General features: G+C 57.2%; 5 protein-coding genes across 5 annotated transcripts; 3 read left to right on the top strand and 2 right to left on the bottom strand.

Annotated features, from left to right (window-relative positions):
- The first annotated feature begins 102 nt into the window (after positions 1–102).
- On the top strand, positions 103–4,461 carry C8Q71DRAFT_176200 (beta and beta-prime subunits of DNA dependent RNA-polymerase). The gene is made up of 11 exons (XM_047916769.1): positions 103–520; positions 581–666; positions 742–861; positions 913–1,526; positions 1,576–1,781; positions 1,833–2,081; positions 2,132–2,685; positions 2,739–3,294; positions 3,350–3,635; positions 3,685–3,913; positions 3,969–4,461. The coding sequence occupies exons 1-11, from the start codon at positions 208–210 to the stop codon at positions 4,446–4,448; spliced, it is 3,693 nt and encodes a 1,230-aa protein (XP_047776514.1). The 5' UTR covers positions 103–207; the 3' UTR covers positions 4,449–4,461.
- Positions 4,462–4,764: 303 nt separating this feature from the next.
- On the bottom strand, positions 4,765–8,124 carry C8Q71DRAFT_860069 (uncharacterized protein; the record flags this gene model as incomplete). The annotated part of the gene is made up of 7 exons (XM_047927741.1): positions 4,765–6,642; positions 6,744–6,839; positions 6,911–7,272; positions 7,332–7,459; positions 7,512–7,523; positions 7,583–7,743; positions 7,798–8,124. 7 exons carry the CDS (start codon positions 8,122–8,124, stop codon positions 4,765–4,767), a joined length of 2,964 nt encoding a protein of 987 aa, XP_047776513.1.
- Positions 8,125–8,435: 311 nt separating this feature from the next.
- Positions 8,436–12,643, bottom strand: C8Q71DRAFT_772579 (uncharacterized protein). The gene is made up of 10 exons (XM_047924412.1): positions 12,451–12,643; positions 12,177–12,397; positions 11,943–12,122; positions 11,540–11,885; positions 9,947–11,479; positions 9,853–9,879; positions 9,640–9,785; positions 9,475–9,586; positions 9,203–9,420; positions 8,436–9,152 (listed from the first exon to the last, which is right to left on the bottom strand). The coding sequence occupies exons 1-10, from the start codon at positions 12,458–12,460 to the stop codon at positions 8,487–8,489; spliced, it is 3,459 nt and encodes a 1,152-aa protein (XP_047776512.1). The 5' UTR covers positions 12,461–12,643; the 3' UTR covers positions 8,436–8,486.
- A 1,035-nt stretch (positions 12,644–13,678) lies between these two features.
- Positions 13,679–15,288, top strand: C8Q71DRAFT_772573 (S-adenosyl-L-methionine-dependent methyltransferase). The gene is made up of 8 exons (XM_047924411.1): positions 13,679–14,114; positions 14,168–14,206; positions 14,257–14,370; positions 14,421–14,576; positions 14,626–14,773; positions 14,826–14,878; positions 14,932–14,987; positions 15,041–15,288. The coding sequence occupies exons 1-8, from the start codon at positions 13,778–13,780 to the stop codon at positions 15,119–15,121; spliced, it is 984 nt and encodes a 327-aa protein (XP_047776511.1). The 5' UTR covers positions 13,679–13,777; the 3' UTR covers positions 15,122–15,288.
- Positions 15,289–15,607: 319 nt separating this feature from the next.
- On the top strand, positions 15,608–16,565 carry C8Q71DRAFT_712383 (Phospholipase/carboxylesterase; the record flags this gene model as incomplete). Its single annotated transcript, XM_047920852.1, has 4 exons — positions 15,608–15,697; positions 15,773–15,867; positions 15,933–16,233; positions 16,290–16,565. The coding sequence occupies 4 exons, from the start codon at positions 15,608–15,610 to the stop codon at positions 16,563–16,565; spliced, it is 762 nt and encodes a 253-aa protein (XP_047776510.1).
- Positions 16,566–16,606: the final 41 nt, after the last annotated feature.

Below are 16,606 nucleotides of genomic sequence, written 5' to 3'. Positions count from 1 at the left end.
AGGCGGAGATCATGGGCCTCGCTGGGGACAGCCGGTCGGGGTTTCAAGGCGCGTCTGATCGCGTAAGCGCCCATTGCACACAATGGGCGTCTAAAAGTTACCGCGTCCTCGATCAGGTGCACCGGATTTTCGCTGCTGAGCGACGTTCCTACGCGTTGGGGCCCCCTCGAGCTCATCGCCGGACACTTTCGATTCCACCTGAGCACGATGCCCGACGGCTCAGGCCCGCCAGAGCCGGTGCTGAAAGCGGGCGGGACGTTCGACACACTTGCTCGCGAACGTTACTTCAAGAACCCTCCGAAGGACGGCGCGGCCGTACCTATCCTCAATGAGTTCGTTGCTCCACACCTCGAATCCTTCAATTCTCTCTTTGACGATTCCGGACTTCCTCCCGGTGATGGCGACGGTCGCGGGTTACTTTCCCTGGGCATCAAGGACATTGGCGAGCGAGTAGTCTTCGATGGAAAGGGACAAATTGGTTCGGAGAGTGGTCAGTCTGGTTGGGGTAACCGTCTCAGCAGTGAGTAACTATATGTTTTGCGCAATGTTCCCTGTGCTTGACAGCATTTGTATATTGTAGTGTGGTACGAGGCCGTGACGGTAGGCAGACCTCAGGTGCCAGAAAAGGACCAGCAAGTCAGGGACAACAAAGTGTACCCGTCCGAGGTGAGATATCGGTCCAGGAACGTAGGGGCGGAACGCCCGAACGATTGAGCTGACGATTTTGCTCGTGGATGCCAGGCGCGAGAACGCCTCACATCATACCGAGGTCGCATGATGGTGAAGTTATGTTGGAAGGTCAATGATGGCCCAGTAGAGGTCGAGACCAAGGATTGCGGGTTATTGCCCGTCATGGTTCGCGTAAGTATGCATACAGTCTCTCCTCAAGCTGCTTGCTGACAATGTACCCAGTCCGTGCGCTGCAACCTCCGCGGTATGTCCTCCGCGGACCTCGTGAAGAAGCATGAGGAACCTGAAGAGTTCGGTGGTTACTTCATCATCAACGGCAACGAACGTCTCATCCGTTACCTCATTCTTCCTCGTCGTCACCACGTCATTTCTCTCTCGCGCCCCTCCTTCGTCAACCGTGGTCCATCGTACACACCATACGCTGTCCAGATCCGCTGCGTACGTCTGGACCAGACGAGCGTAACGAACAACCTCCACTACCTCTCTAACGGCAGCGCCATGCTCCGGTTTTCATGGCGGAAGCAGGAATACGTCGTTCCGATCATGCTTATCCTCAAGGCACTCGTCTCTGCGAGTGACAAGGAAATCTTCGAAGGCGTGATGATGCAGGACTACGAGGATACCTTCCTTACGGACCGAGTAGAGCTCCTATTGCGCAGCTTCAAGCTGTACAGCTTGAGGACTGGTGATCAGTGTCTGGAGTATCTTGGCAGCAAGTTCCGTGTCGTTCTGAATATGCCGGAAGATTGGACGAACAAAGCGATTGGTGTCTGGCTCATTAGTAAAGTCGTCCTCGTGCACTTGGAGTCTCCTCGTGAGAAGTTCCGTATGCTGCTGTACGTGTGATTTACTTGCAGTAGCAAGCGTTGACTGACTCGACGGCAGGTTCATGCTGCGGAAGTTATACGCGGTGGTGTCGAAGTCATGTTGTATCGACAACCCGGACTCCCCTCAACACCAGGAAGTCCTCCTTCCAGGGACGCTATACGGGATGATCATCAAGGAGCGCCTCGAAGAGGCATTGAACAACTTCGCGATATCAATACGACAAGACGTCAACCGGTCAGAAGCATCCGTGGACTTCTTCGACAGTGAGGTGGTATGTCTGCATGATCTGAGCACTGGCTAACATTACTATCCAGAACGCTACGTCAAGAAGGTCCTTGCCCGCACTAACTTTGACATTGGATCCAGGATGTCGAACTTCCTTGCAACCGGTAACCTTGTGTCACCCACAGGCCTTGACTTGCAACAGGCCTCTGGTTTCACCATCGTCGCTGAGAAACTAAACTGGCAACGATACATTAGCCATTTCAGGTCAATCCATCGCGGTGCTTTCTTCGCCGAACTCAAGACTACGACAGTCCGAAAGCTGTTGCCAGAAGCTTGGGGTTTGTGATTCCTCATGATGGGCAGGATTAAACTCATGTCGCCGTTCCAGGTTTCCTCTGTCCCGTCCATACTCCTGACGGTTCCCCCTGCGGTCTCCTCAATCACCTCTCCCGTACTTGCCGTATTGTCACTGCCCCTCTCTCCGTAAACCACATCCCCGCACTGCTCGCTGCTCATGGTATGACTCAAGCCTTCACACCTTCCGTCGATGGCCGGCGCAACCTCTGTGTCCAACTCGACGGCAGAGTCATCGGCTGGGCGTCTCAGAAAGTTATCCAGGACCTCGCCAGGGACCTTCGCATATGGAAAACGGAGAGGAAGCACAACATTCCGTTGGACCTCGAGATTGGGTTGGTGCCTGTCTCGAAGGGCGGGCAGTACCCAGGATTGTATTTGTTCTCGTCCAGGTCGCGAATGATGCGGCCTGTGAAGTACCTACTCAACGGGCGCGACGACCAGGTTGGCTCCTTCGAGCAGGTGTACATGGATATCGCGTGTACACCGGAGGAGATTGAGAAGGGCGTGTCAACGCACGTTGAGCATGCCCCAACGAACTTCCTGTCCATCCTAGCAAACCTCACTCCTTTCTCCGACTTCAACCAGGTCAGTAATTACATCGCCCCCGCGTTGCAACACGACTGACTGAGATTATCTAGAGTCCGCGAAACATTTACCAATGTCAGATGGGTAAACAGACCATGGGTACACCAGCCACCGCCCTGCGTCACCGGACAGACAACAAGCTCTACCGATTACAAAGTGGTCAAAGCCCTGTTGTCCGGCCACGACTCCACAACACCTACGGCATGGACTCATTCCCAAACGGCACCAATGCTATCGTGGCCGTCATCTCCTACACTGGCTACGACATGGAGGACGCCATGATCCTGAACAAGTCAGCGCACGAGCGAGGATTCGCGTACGGTACGGTCTACAAGTCGCACACCGTAGACCTGAAAGACGTCATGGGAGCTTCGCGCAACTCATCCGCAATCACGTTGCATTTCGGCTTGGGCTACGAGATTCAGACGCAGGGAGAGAAGGCACATCCATATTCCCAATTCCTGGACGACGATGGTCTTCCATTTGTCGGCGTCAGGCTGTCACCTGGCGACCCCATCGCTGCGTACATTGATGATACCACCGGAAGGACGAAGTTCGTGAAGTACAAGGGCGATGAGATCGCGTATGTCGACTCAGTCCGCCTTCTAGGTCTGTAGTATGTATGCAGTCGAGTGAAGACGTACTGACAGGTATGATTGGACAGGTTCTGACGCAGGTGACTCGGAACTTCAGAAAGTCAACATGACCTTGCGCATTGCACGTGCTCCTGTCATCGGTGACAAGTTCTCGTCTCGTCACGGCCAGAAGGGTGTCTGCTCACAGAAATGGCCCGCTGTCGACATGCCATTTTCTGAGAGCGGGATGCAGCCGGACGTTATCATCAACCCGCATGCTTTCCCCAGTCGTATGACGATTGGTATGTTAGTCGAGAGTATGGCGGGCAAGGCGGGTGCGATGCATGGTCTTGCACAAGATGCGACGCCTTTCCAGTAAGTGCCGATCCTTGCTGAGCTTGATTGTAGGCTGACGCGCGATCAGATTCACCGAAGAAGACACTGCCGTGGATTACTTCGGAGAGCAACTCCTCTCGGCCGGGTACAACTACTACGGCAACGAGCCGATGTACTCAGGTATCACCGGGCAAGAGTTCGCTGCCGACATCTACATCGGGGTCGTGTACTACCAGCGCTTGCGGCACATGGTGTTGGACAAATTCCAAGTGCGAACCACAGGTCCTGTCGATCCCCTCACGCGGCAACCGGTCAAGGTATGTAACACGATCGCGTCTGAGAAGCACGATCGAACTGAATGTCACATCCTAGGGTCGTAAGCGTGCGGGTGGTATTCGTTTTGGCGAAATGGAGCGTGATGCTCTGATCGCCCACGGTACATCGTTCCTGCTGCAGGACAGGCTCATGAACTGCTCCGACTACTCAACGGCGTGGGTATGCAGGACATGCGGCAGCCTAATCTCGCTCGGGTACGAAGACGTCAGCTTGGGCGAGATGGTCGTAGGAACATCGGACAAACTGAAGCCCACAGGACCCGGAGGAGAGTACTGCAGAGTTTGTCGCGCCGCTGCGGAGGAAGAGGCCGAGCTTGCAAGGCAAGCACTAGCAAACGGCCACAACGGACGGACATCTGCCCATGTAGACGTCAGGGTTGCGATACCCTCACAACACGTCCTGGGGCCTGCCGCGAAAGGCGGAGACCTTGACATCGTCGCTGTGCCATACGTTTTCAGGTATCTATGCGCAGAGCTAGCATCCATGGGTATCGCGATTTCCCTCGAGGTTCACTGATTTATTCTGTCTTACTCTGTCGTCATCATGTTTCGTTGTCTTGCACTCCACGCATCTTGCATAGCCCATTCATAGTAGTCTGTAACGCACCACGCACGCTCGCATTCCACCTAGGAAAGCCACTAAAAGTAAACATATATACATGAGTATAGATGGGACTAGATGCGCACTGTAGAGCACGCGCAACAACAGGAAAGGTATACAGATAGGTATGCATGATGGAGTGGTAATCGTCAGAATGAGCGACACGAAACCGAAAGAAATAAAGAGAGAACAACAGTGAGGTCAACGAATGGACAGTTTGTGGTATATACCTCTACTCTTGGACAGTCTCAAGGAAAGGAGCAGGAGAAGCATTGGGCTCAGAAGAAGGCGAAAGGAAGTCCCTACTTGAGGCCGAAGACCCGTCGCTGGATGTCTCGTCTGCGAGGCTGGGGAAGCCTATGCTATCTCCGCTGAGAAACAACTCAACGTATGAGGATTCCAGCTCACTCAGAGACATGAAAAGGGGGAGCTCGGGGAGTGAAGGCACTTCGTCGTCGCTGAGGGCCTTCGCCGGGAAACCGTGGCTCGCAAAGAACATGTCAACAAGCAGACGACACTCGTCCGCTGTCTGAGCCTTCGACAAATATTGACGGAGGTCGGCGACCTCGGACGCAGCGATGCCAGGAGCAGGCGCAGGGGACGTCGAGGGCTTACGGGAGCGCTGAGATGGGTCCTTCGCAGGCGCATGTCCGTTTTCTTGTGGGTTAGGCGAAGGCGGAGGCTTGCGCGGGATGGGAGAGCGGCGTGGCGTGCTAGGCGAGACGACTCTGTCGTCGTTGCTCCTAGGAACAGGGCTGATGATCGGTACGTGCCCGTTCGTCTTTACGGTAAGTGGACCGTGCTCGTCCTCGCGCATGTCGCCGTTCACCACCTGGAGGCGATGACTCACTCTCGACCCCTGGCTCTGGCTGTTCACCGAGCCGTTACGGGACATCGACACCTCGGAACCGTGATCGTCCCATGTTTTCCGCACGCTACCATTACGAAGAGGGGAAAGCGCATGCGACTCGTCCGACGTCGAGGATGCGACAGATACCGTCCGGGGATTCAAGGGAGCGGTGGAGTTCGTGGGGGATGGTGATACCATGCGTGTGCTCGACGAGATTGACTGCGGTGGTGTCGGCGTCTGAGTACCGTCACCGTGATGAGGGGCGACGCGCGGTGGACTGACCACAACATTGGGGAACGACCGCTTGGACGACAAGGAGGACTTGAACGCGGTCGGTGGCCCAAAGTTGGTGCTGGGCTTGCGCCCGAGTGAGCGAGGCGTCTTCGGAGGGTCATCGCCGTATCGCCCGTTGAGCCTCTCCTGGGATCCCCCGTTGCCAATGGTGAGCTTCGACATCATGCGTGAGAGCTTGCCCGTCCGAGCTGTCTTCGACGATTCAAACGAGATGACACTCGCGTTCGCCACGGAGTTCCTCTGAGACTCCGGCTCCTCAGGGGGTCCCTCGTCCAAGAACGCGATCAGTTCGCGCGCCGACGCCGATACGTGGGGAGACTGAGGCTTCGCAGGGGATATCGGCGTAGGGGCGGCAGAAGCAGTGCGTGAGGGCGTCCTTGGTGGTGGTGGTGGTAGCGACGGGATCGGAACCTCCTCCTCCTCTCCCTCCTCGCCCGACCCATTCATCACGTCATCTAGATCCAACGACTCGCGGTGCCGCGCGACCTTCTTCGTACGCGTCGGCATGCCCGTTGGGTTGCTTTTGGAGGGCTGGCGGGAGGGCTTTTGAGTGTTGATCGCCGTGAGGTTGGCGGGCATGCCATTGGGAAGCCGATCCTGCGACCTGCGCGACTCGTGTCGAGGGTGAGGGGAGTCTGAGATAGAGATAGACCGGTAGCGCGCAGCAGCAGAGGATGGGGCAGAGCTGCTCGTGAAGCTCTTGCTAGCCTGTCGCATGCGGGGCGGCTCAGTTGTGACCACGGTAGCGGATGTGATGGTTGTGGAGCTGGCCTGGGTGAATTCCTCTTCGTCTTCAACGATGCTGTCGACACGGCGTGGCAGAGGACGAGCAGCACTGGCAGGTGCGCGCGGACGCTCTGAAGGGAGCGCGTGGGCGTCGCCTTCCGTACCAGCTGGCTTGTCCGAAATTTGGGACTCCGGCTCACGCGTCTGTTTCGCACGCTGGGTTCGCTCCCTGTTGAAGACCTGGAGAAACGGATAAGCGATCAGCGGCGGCTCGTCCAAGAAAGTCCAAGATCATCAGAGCAGAGCAATCGGACCAGAATCGGACTGTTGTGATCACTCACTTCCATCGTTCTAAGCCTGTCGGGGGTGAGCGAAACCTTCACGGTGCTCCCAGACCGCATGAGCTCGTCGAACTCGTGCGCGAGTTCTTCGTCCTCCTGCCGGAGAACAGCTATGAGCGCCCGTTCCTGGGCGCGCCAAGGGGCCCGAGCTAAACGATCAAGCGTACCTCGAATTCCCCGGAGGCTCGGCTCCGCGCGCTTTCGCTCATTGAATTGCGGCTGTCTGCTTCTTTCTCGCTTGACGACCGACTATGCGTCATGAACTTCTTCCGGATGCTCTTCCCTCGCTCCATCGACGTCCGGCTTTCTACAGGCGCTGCCGCCATTGCCGTTGAGTTGGACCTCAACGACTCCATCGACATGCGCGTCCGTGCAGGCGTCGACGCACCGTCTCGGAGTGCCGCCAACTCCGCCTGGGTGGCTGATTGCGTACGGGAGGTCGGGGTCCCAGCCCGGTCGCTACCGCGTGAGAAGGACTTGCTGCGACGTGGCCTTGGAGCCTTCGAAAGCTGTTCGATTTGCTCGTAGACTAACGGCAGCCGCACGTCATCACCGTGCTCAGTGGGAAAACTGCCAGTCTGGACATACCTTTCAGCGTCTTGAACGTGCCATAGAATGCATCGTCTTCACATAATGCAGTGAATATATCTTGTGAAGTCGCTACAGTACGACTGCTGTCGCGCGCGGCAACACTGCTGATGTTGCCGAGAACATGCCTGCATATACGTCAATACACAGCGACTTACAAGAAGGATGTCTCGGACTCACTCGCATATAGACCTTCAGCACCATGGCTACATATGAGACTTGCACGGAACACGAAAAGCGAATGGGCGTACTCGAGGATCGCAGTGAGGTATAGCGCAGCCGGGGCTACCTCCGACGGATGTGGCGGCGACATATTACTGCCCTTCATCCTCTCACTTAGCCGCCTCTCCGCCTCTCCATCCTCATCCGAGTCATTCATAGTCGAGTAGGCCTCGCATTTGAGGCGTAGCAACTGGTACAGAGGAATGTCACAAAGCGAATCGGACGGAGCATGGCATGGACGCACCTCAAAAGCCCACTGCAGACTAAACGGCCCCCCAGCACGGCTTCCAGATGTGGATGAAGACGTGTTACGCTCCAGATATGCTTTAAGCTCGACCTCGGCTTCCAACAAAGCTTCCTTGCCCAGATTGGTTGGGATGACCTTCAGAAGCGACGCCTTGAGCTTGTCAGTTGCCAGCGATTGGGCCTCGTTCAGAATCGTGTAGAGCAGCTCGTCCAACAGGACGTTCACGGCTTGTAGGGCCTCATAGGCGAGTTTAATCGGACGGACGTCTGAGAGTATCACGTCGGCGGAGCGGCTAGAGATGTAGCTTGGACCGGGGCTAAGCATGTCGGAGACTAGGAATGAGCCCGGAGGCCGCGCCAGAGATGGAGGACGAGCGGAGAGTCAGTGACGGGGGGAGACGAGGCCGGGTCGCATGGGGATGAGAGCGCAACGGAAGGGTACGCGGTTGTGGCGGGATGTGCGCCGGGCGAATCAAGCAAGTCCGTCTCGCGCGGCCCGTGGTGTGTGATACCAATCACACCCGCTGCCACCGTACGCATGCTGTCCACCGCTCGTCCCCTTCCATCCTCATACACATGGGGTAAGCTTCGTGCGCAATACACAGTCGCTCCCCGCCTGCGCGCACAATCAAATAATCCGGGCGTAAAAATAGCGTAACCATGTATTCGGAATATGCGAGGTACTAGCTACAGAAGCGCGTTTACTGCGTCTTCATCTGTCGGCTTCGACCTCGACGCAGAATGCAAGACTTCCCACCCAGGCAGCGGTGAGCTCTCCTCGGCCACATGTGCCGATGCGTTGAGATGCGGTTCTCCATCAACGCCAACACTTCCCACATCGCCATCTGCAAACTTGCCGCCGGTACCATCCACCAAGGCGCTGCTCCCAGCCGCGCCGCTGTGGCTTGCTTCACCTTGCTGTCCAAGACGTACAGCCTGGTGTCGCTCCAACGTGGCTTTGTCTTGAGGTACAGTATCATCGCGTCTCCTCGTCGAGTCGTTGTCGTTACGCAAGAAATCCAACTCGTCCGGCTCGCTCTTGACTTCCACGCTGTTCTCGCGCAGCATCATACCCGGGGGCGGGAAGAGCACCAGCCCCAATTCACACGTCCGCGTGAACTCGTACGAGGGAAGGTCTTCGCAGCGCATAGCGGCCTTGAGCTCGCGCCCGTGCGCGACGTCGTTGTACTCGTCCTGCGCTATGCGCCGGAGCAGCTCGATCTTCGCTGCGGGCGTCTTGCCCTCCTTCTCCACAGCGGCAACCTTGTCCGCCAGACGACGTGAGCCGCGCGATGGCGCGTTATGGTGCACTCGTCTCCCTGAGAAGCGGAACGATGTCATGCTCTCCAATACCTAGGGGACTAGGTCATGCACAGTAACAGAACGATGTATCATGTACCCACCTTGGCAGAGAGCCATTGATGCACCACCCTTGATATTGGATGTCGCGCGACGCGCCGCGGTATACGCATGTAAGACGGTATAGAACCAGGAAGGGGGATAAGGTCGAGCGTCTCAGGCGCGAATGGCGTCGCGGGAGGCTTCAACCGCACTTCGCGATGTCTCCCGGATCTATGGTGCTTCAGCAGTTCTTTGGGAGCCGTGAAAGACTTGTCGCAGCCTGCAACGTCGTGAGATCCATGAAGATCACGGACCACTAAGACGAAAGCACTACCTTCATAGATGCAAAACATTGGCGTCGACGCATGCCGCACGAGATGATGCAGTAGCGCTTGTCTGGATCCCAGTTCCCGATTACAGCCTGTCCACTCGCAGGGGAAGGTCGTCTATCGTGCTGTGTCAAATGGAATGCACGCAACAAAGGCACAAGCAGACATACAGCATGTTCCTTTTCCTCAGCATGCCAGTGCACATGCCGCGTCAGTCTCTCCGTAGAGTTCAGGATCGCACCACACCCCCGCCATAGACATGGCGACTCATGCAAGCGGGTGACCGACAACTGCACCGCCTCCTGTTGCGCCCGGTCTACAGGCACGTCCCACAAACAAATATGAGATTGTATTCACACTCGTAGCACACTACAAGCACAAACCTTCTTGCAGTCTTGTCTCGTCTAGCTCTACAGACCGTACCGTATGCAAGAAAACAATCAGCCTCCCTCTACGCACCTCGTCGTCACCACGCACCATCATCCGCAGCTAGCTCGTCCGCGTCCACCGACTCAGGCACCGTCTCCGGCGTCGATTGCTTGCGTCCCCGTCGTTTCCCGGCCTTCCGCTTCTCCTCCTTCGCGCGCAATTCCTTCGCCCACTTCGGCATCGGCGGGACAAGTACGTACGCATTGTTCACCACAGTCTTCTTGGATGGACCCTTCTTCGCGGACCGCGTAGGTCCATCTACGACTTCGACGTCCGAATCGCTCTGCTGTACGCTCTTGGGGACCCGCTTCTTACGCTGCCCAGAGACCCCTTCGTCCGACTGAGAGTCATCAGCCCGGTGTTTCTCCTCCTCGTCCTCAGATCCGCTATACACGACTCTGCCCTTGCCCTTGAGGCGAGCTGGAATGCGCGGAGGCGAGCCATCGAGGTTCTCGTTCTGCATGAACGCATCGGCAAACACCCTTGCCTCTGCGGCTTCCTGGTTGTCGTGCTCGCTTGTCGGCGAGGGGAAGAACAGCGGCGTCTTCGCCGTCGACGGACCTGCCTCAGCTCGAGGCGTCGCTAACCCAGCAGCATAAGGCGGAGGCTCGAAGCTTTGGGCCACACCCTCTGGGGACGTCTGCTCCGGGAGCGCACCGGCAGGCGGCGTCGCCGTGCGCGAGGTGGGTGGCGCAGACGCCGCGGATCCCGGTGTCTGCGGCGCAGACTCGGTCTGTTGCGGTTGCGGAATCGCGGCATGAGGAACATGCTGGTCGCCGGTCAGCTGTGATAAGTGGATGCCGATGAATTCGCCTATCGATGGGAACTCTGGCTGGAACATGTCGTTCGGGACGTTGAGTGCATCGTGGGCGGGGAGAGCCGTGGGCGCGTTTATATCAGCGACTCCAGAAGCAACCACTTCTGTCGGATCCTGCGATTGTATCGCCGCGTTGACAACATCGGTTCCATGCGGTTTGTACGGCGAGCCTGCCTGAGAGCCAGGGGTAGACGTGATATCGTTCTGCTGCGCGGTCTGCTGCCACACCGCAAGCTCCAGCGCGCCGTCCGTGGCGATCTCCTCGACCTCCATTCCCATCCTCTGCCTCTTCTGCAGACTCGGAGAGTCGGTGACCGACGGCGTGCGCTTCCGTTTGTTCGCGAGCTCCTCGGTGACCAAGTCCTGTGACGAAGACGGCAGCGGAGGCGGAGGCGGGGGAGGAGGCAAACCAGCAGACGAAGCGGGCGCACTAGAAGACGGAGGGACTTGTGAGCTGGTAGACGGCGGAACCTGTGAGCTGGAGGAACGGGGCGACGGGCGTCCCAATGACTGCATGATATCCCGCGCGAGCCGCGCCTTATCTGCCTTCACGGGAGTCCAAGGGCTCTTCTGTCGTTCACCGGTGGTGTCGGGAGTGGACGGGGGTTGCGCGGTATTCGGGGTAGCAACGGCAGGTGGAGGAGTTACTGGGGCCTGTGCACGGCGAAGAGGGAACACTGTGCGCCTAGTCGGGCTAGTTGGGATAGCGTAGTGCTTGAATTGAACAGTGATTGATGGGTCTTGAGATGGCTGTTCCTGGACACCTATGCCATGAGAACATTGGTTTGTCAGAAACTTGCAATTACAACTGACATGTCTCATACCTTCATGGGTTTGCATGACAGAATCATTTCTGACAGCCTCAGGATGGACAACTTCAGCTGCAGGAGCTGGTTGTGGAGGTGGTACTACTAGCTGTGGCGCCGGGACTGGTTGGTTGGGCTGAGCCACAGGGACGTTCGTAGGGACATCATTGACAGGTGGGATAGCAAGGACAGTGGGATGAGACTGTGTAGGGGTACCTCCAGTCTGCACTGAGGGAGCTGGTGATTGCACCTGAACAGGCTGGGCCCCAGTCTGAGGAGGCTGTGCAGCAGCTTGTTGAGCAGCCACCAATATGTTATGTTTTATTTTCATTACTATGGCCTTGATTATGGCAGGTTCCAGAGCCTATATACCACAGTGAGTCACACTCCAAGACACCGAATGCGAGGAAGATGAAGCTACCTGCAACTGCTGTATCACAAAGTTGCTGATCTGTGTGAGCTGCTCTACCGAAGCGGGCGGGAGTTGGCTCTGGACTTTCAGAAAAGCCGATTGGCCTTGGACAGATCCATTCGGCAGCTTCGTCTTCAGATTATCCAGTGTGGCGAAGATGATGTAGTCAACCATCTCCGGCCTCAGCTCCTATAAGTACTAGCGAGTCAAGCCAATAGGACAAACGGAAGTGTTGTCACTAACCTTCAAGATATCGTACACCTTCTGGTACACCATAGCAGCGGCCGACGCCTGCGTTTGTGGCTGTGGCTGCGGCTGCGGCTGCGGCTGCTGTTGAGCTTGGGAGCCATAAGTGACCTTGGCGCGCCTGATCTCGTCGGGCGTAGCTCTCTGGCTCGTCGAAGCCGGCTGTTGTGCAGGACTTGCAGAAGGTCCCGGGTGATAGAGGGGCTGCCGCGAAGAGCCTGGACTCAATGATGATGAGACCGACCGAGAGGGACAACTGCAGATCACATACTAGCTCCCATAGCCTGCGTGTGTTCGGCTCCATTTGTTGAATTCTGCCGCAGAGTAGCGGACACAGACTGCTGTTGCCGTTGCTGCTGCCGTTGCTGCTGCTGATGCTGCTGCTGCTGCTGTTGCCATTGCTGCTGCTGTTGCTGTTGCTGCTGTTGCTGCTGCTGCTGCTGTTGCTGCTGCTGCTGCTGCTGATTGACCGTAGGGCCAGTAGTATTGTTCTAGTAGAAGCAAATGTGATGAGATCGTCGCAGAGAGTAGTGAAGTTTCGCACCTGCCAATTCGTAGCGGATACGTACTGCGACCAGTTCTGTGAATACTGGCCTGAGTGTTGGTAGTGCCGGAATGATGCATTTTGTCCATATGGTACAATCGACGTGGGGAGAGGGGGCTGCTGGTAGGATACCATGGGCTGCTGCATGTGGGGAGAGTGGTATGCCGGCGCGTTCGACTGTACTCGAGCGTTAGTATATCCCCGGAAATGGAGATGAGGTGCCTACCGGAGGAAACGTCTGCAGGTTTGATGACGACGCGACATTTTGTGGGTTAGGAGTCGGCGGATGCGCTTGCGTTCTGAACAAAGGTGTGTCAGAGCGAGCTTGGGGCAGGCATGGTATGACGAACCCTGCGTGATTACTTCTGCATACCGCATGCGAAAGGGCGACGAGAAGCGAAACACACATCATTATATTGAATCAATAGCCACAGACACCATGAACGTACGGTGCAGGTTCAGACGCGTTTGCTGGGCCCTGGAGCTGCGCGAGCATTCGCCTAGGGCGCGCAAAGACCGGTCAACTCAATACTCCCCTCGCTGTGGCGAGGACTCACTCTGCTTGCCGACCGGCCTCGACGCGCTGCCTTAGCTCCTGCTCCTGCATCACATACCGATTGTAACCGGCCTGCAACTCGCGTTCGTATTGGGTGAGGCCCTCCTTCACTCGCTGGAGCTGCTGCAAGTGCCGCCAGTAATTTTCGGGCGTGATGACTGTATTCGGGGCGACTGCGAGCTGGTTGATTGGCGGCGGCGGGTTCCCGTCCCCATGGTCCATGAGTGCAGTGCGAGGCGAAGGTATCCAAGAGCAAGAAGAGGACGAGAGTCGCAGCCGGGGCCGCTGGATGGCACTGTCTCAACCACAGCAAGGAAGCGCTCAATCTACGGTCGCAAAAGCTTATGTCAGCAAGGCATGCGCGCGGACGCGACGCGTCGGTGGCTCGACGCCGGCCAAGGCCCTGACATCACCCTCTCCGCGACCACCGGCCTTTCACATACTCGACTCCCGCAGCTCGCCGTGAACAGCGCTGGATCACTCTCGGTCTGAACTGCCATGTCAAGCTCGGCCACTCTCCGGCAAGTCCTCCGCGCACGCCCCTTTGCATTGCTGTCCTCCTCGCCTATAAACATAGGCTCGGTCGGTCCCTACCAAGTCTTTGACCGGCACGCAAAGCGACTGCAGAAAGACCGGTCTGCTCTCCGGGAAGGCGGCGCGCGAAGCAGGACTGTCGACTATGTGCGGGATGAGGTCGCGGACCGGATGATCGAGCGCATGGTGGATATCAAGCGCAAGTTCAAGTCCGTCCTAGATGTTGGCTCAGGGTCTGGCCACTTCTCGAAGCTGCTGGAGCCGGAGACGACCCAAAAGGTTGTGATGCTTGACTCTAGCAGTACGTTGCCTGTGACGAGGTTGGAATTGCTTGCTTATCGAACGCGCGTGCAGAGGAGTTGCTTCACCGCGACCCAGATGATGCGTTTGAAGGTACGAGTCCAATAAGGCTGCCTACACCCCAAGTCTGACGCGTCGAACAGTCGAAGTTGAGCGAATACATGCGGATGAAGAGAGTCTTCTCAGTGTCGTCGAGCCCAACTCACAAGAGGCAGTCGTCTCCTGTCTTAGCCTTCACTGGGTGAACGACCTGCCAGGTAACGCTCTCGTTGATAGCTCTATACATACGACTGTGAACAGCGTAAAGGGGTGCTCGTACAGATCAAGGAAACTCTGCAGCCTGACGGAGTCTTCTTGGGCGCCCTCTTCGGAGGCGACACTCTATTCGAGCTACGAACTGCTCTGCAATTGGCAGAAATGGAGCGGGAGGGCGGCATCTCCCCGCATATATCACCCATGACTGGTGCGTGCGAGGAGCCGGCCAAGGAGTACGATCACTTATTATCGTGTAGACTCGCGGGACATGTCGAATCTTCTTGGCCGCGCCGGATTTACGCTTTTAACCGTCGACGTCGACGAGGTAAAGGTTGCATACCCTTCGATGTGGGAGCTCATGGACGACCTCCGTGACATGGGTGAAAGCAACGCGGTGATTGGCCGGTGCGTCCCAGTCTAGAGCGTCCTACAATGCCGAACTCAATACAAATGTCAGGCGAAACTACATCCACCGAAATACCCTTGCAGCAGCGTCTGCGATCTACAAAGGCAAAGCCCGTTGTTCCTTGGCTCGGTGCAAACTCTAATTACTGTTATCGCAGAGCTTCACGGGCACGAGGACGGTTCTGTTCCGGCGACCTTCCAGATCATTTACGTGGTGAATACCCCGCACTGTGCGCGCTGCTTCCGCGATTCTCACTGAGCATGCAGATCGGATGGAAGCCGTCCCCGAAACAACCAAAACCGCTCGAGAGAGGGACAGGCGAGACCAATCTGAAGGAAGTCTTATGACCTGTGATTCGAGCACGATGTATCGCTCCTTGGACAGACAGAATCATTGCGGTGCTTGCCTGAAGTCATTCATGCGAATCACCGCGGGGAATGCGGCGTTTGTTTGCGGGCCTAGCCGGCACGGGGTGCTTCAGGGCTGGTCTCGACTATGCACGACGGATCGAATGTGAGGTCTCTTTCGACGAGAAGCGCGTCGATGTACTCGTTTCAGTCTCAGCTATCGACTGGTACGCCTGCTATGAGAACCGGACGGGAAGTCGCTTGTGGGACTTGACTGACCGGGTTCCCTGAGCGGGCCGAGATCGAGACCCGATATGGCAATAGCGATAGTGATAATACAGCCGAGCTCCGCGCATACACCACAAGTTGCACGCCTTCCCCTCGCGCGGCCAATACACCGCGATCGACCTGATCGACCTTTCCTGCGCTCTGCGCACAGACCTGCAGACACCCACACCAACGCTTGTGATCCACGCCTTGTGCACCATGGCAAGAGTGACCTTCACCCCGCAACCACTGGAGATGCTCACGGTACCTGCACGCGAGAAGCACACGGCGACGCTCATCTTCGTGCATGTCCGTCGGTCGCCTGTTGTGATCCAGAGGCTCGGTGCGAACGCACCGCTGACTGACGCTGCTCTGCTTGTGTAGGGACTGGGCGACTCCGGCCACAGCTGGCAGCGCATCGCAGACTCGTTCAACCGAGATCCTACTATGCAGCACATCAAGTACATCTTCCCCCACGCGTGAGTCCCCCAGCCATCTCTGCGTTCCACGACGATTCAATCGCGCCGCGCCCGCGGTGTGGCAGGCCGGTCATGGCGATCACAGCGAACTTCGGCATGCGCATGCCCGCGTGGTACGACGTGCTCTCGTTCAAGTCAACGGCGCCGGAGGACAACGACGATTTTGGGATGCTGCGCTCGATCGCGTCCCTCGGCGCGCTCGTGGACGCTGAGATCAACGCAGGAATCGCACCCGAGCGCATCATCTTCGGCGGGTTCAGCCAGGGCGCGGCGATGACGCTCCTCACGGGGCTGTCTTGTGAGCGCAAACTGGGCGGGTTAATCGTGTTGAGCGGGAGGCTGAGGCTCGGGAAGAAAGTCAAGCTGGTATGTCGCACATTTTCCATCTTGGTGTAGATCACGCACTGACGAACGTCGTGCAGTTGCTACAAGCGCGAAATATCACGACGCCGATTTTCTGGGGACATGGCAGGAATGACCCACTGGTGACGTACGAGATGGGGATGTGGTCCATCCAATTCATGAAGACGGAGTACGGGCTCATGGACGCGGACCCACTCGCGCCGGAGAAGGGCGGTGTCGCATTGCACATATACGACGCTGTGCACTCCGTCCCCGACCAGGAGCTAGATGACGTGAAGGCGTGGGTGAAGCGGGTGTTGCCTGGACCTGCCCGCGATGCTTGTGTGTCGGCGTGAGGAAACGTCATCGGGTCGCTGGTATGCTAAGTATTACAATA

This window comes from Rhodofomes roseus (assembly GCF_022264815.1).
Source record: "Rhodofomes roseus strain CIRM-BRFM 1785 chromosome Unknown C8Q71scaffold_17, whole genome shotgun sequence".
NCBI lineage: Eukaryota > Fungi > Basidiomycota > Agaricomycetes > Polyporales > Fomitopsidaceae > Rhodofomes > Rhodofomes roseus.
Note: the sequence above shows the minus strand (reverse complement) of the source record. Positions and strands in the feature narration are given on the sequence as shown.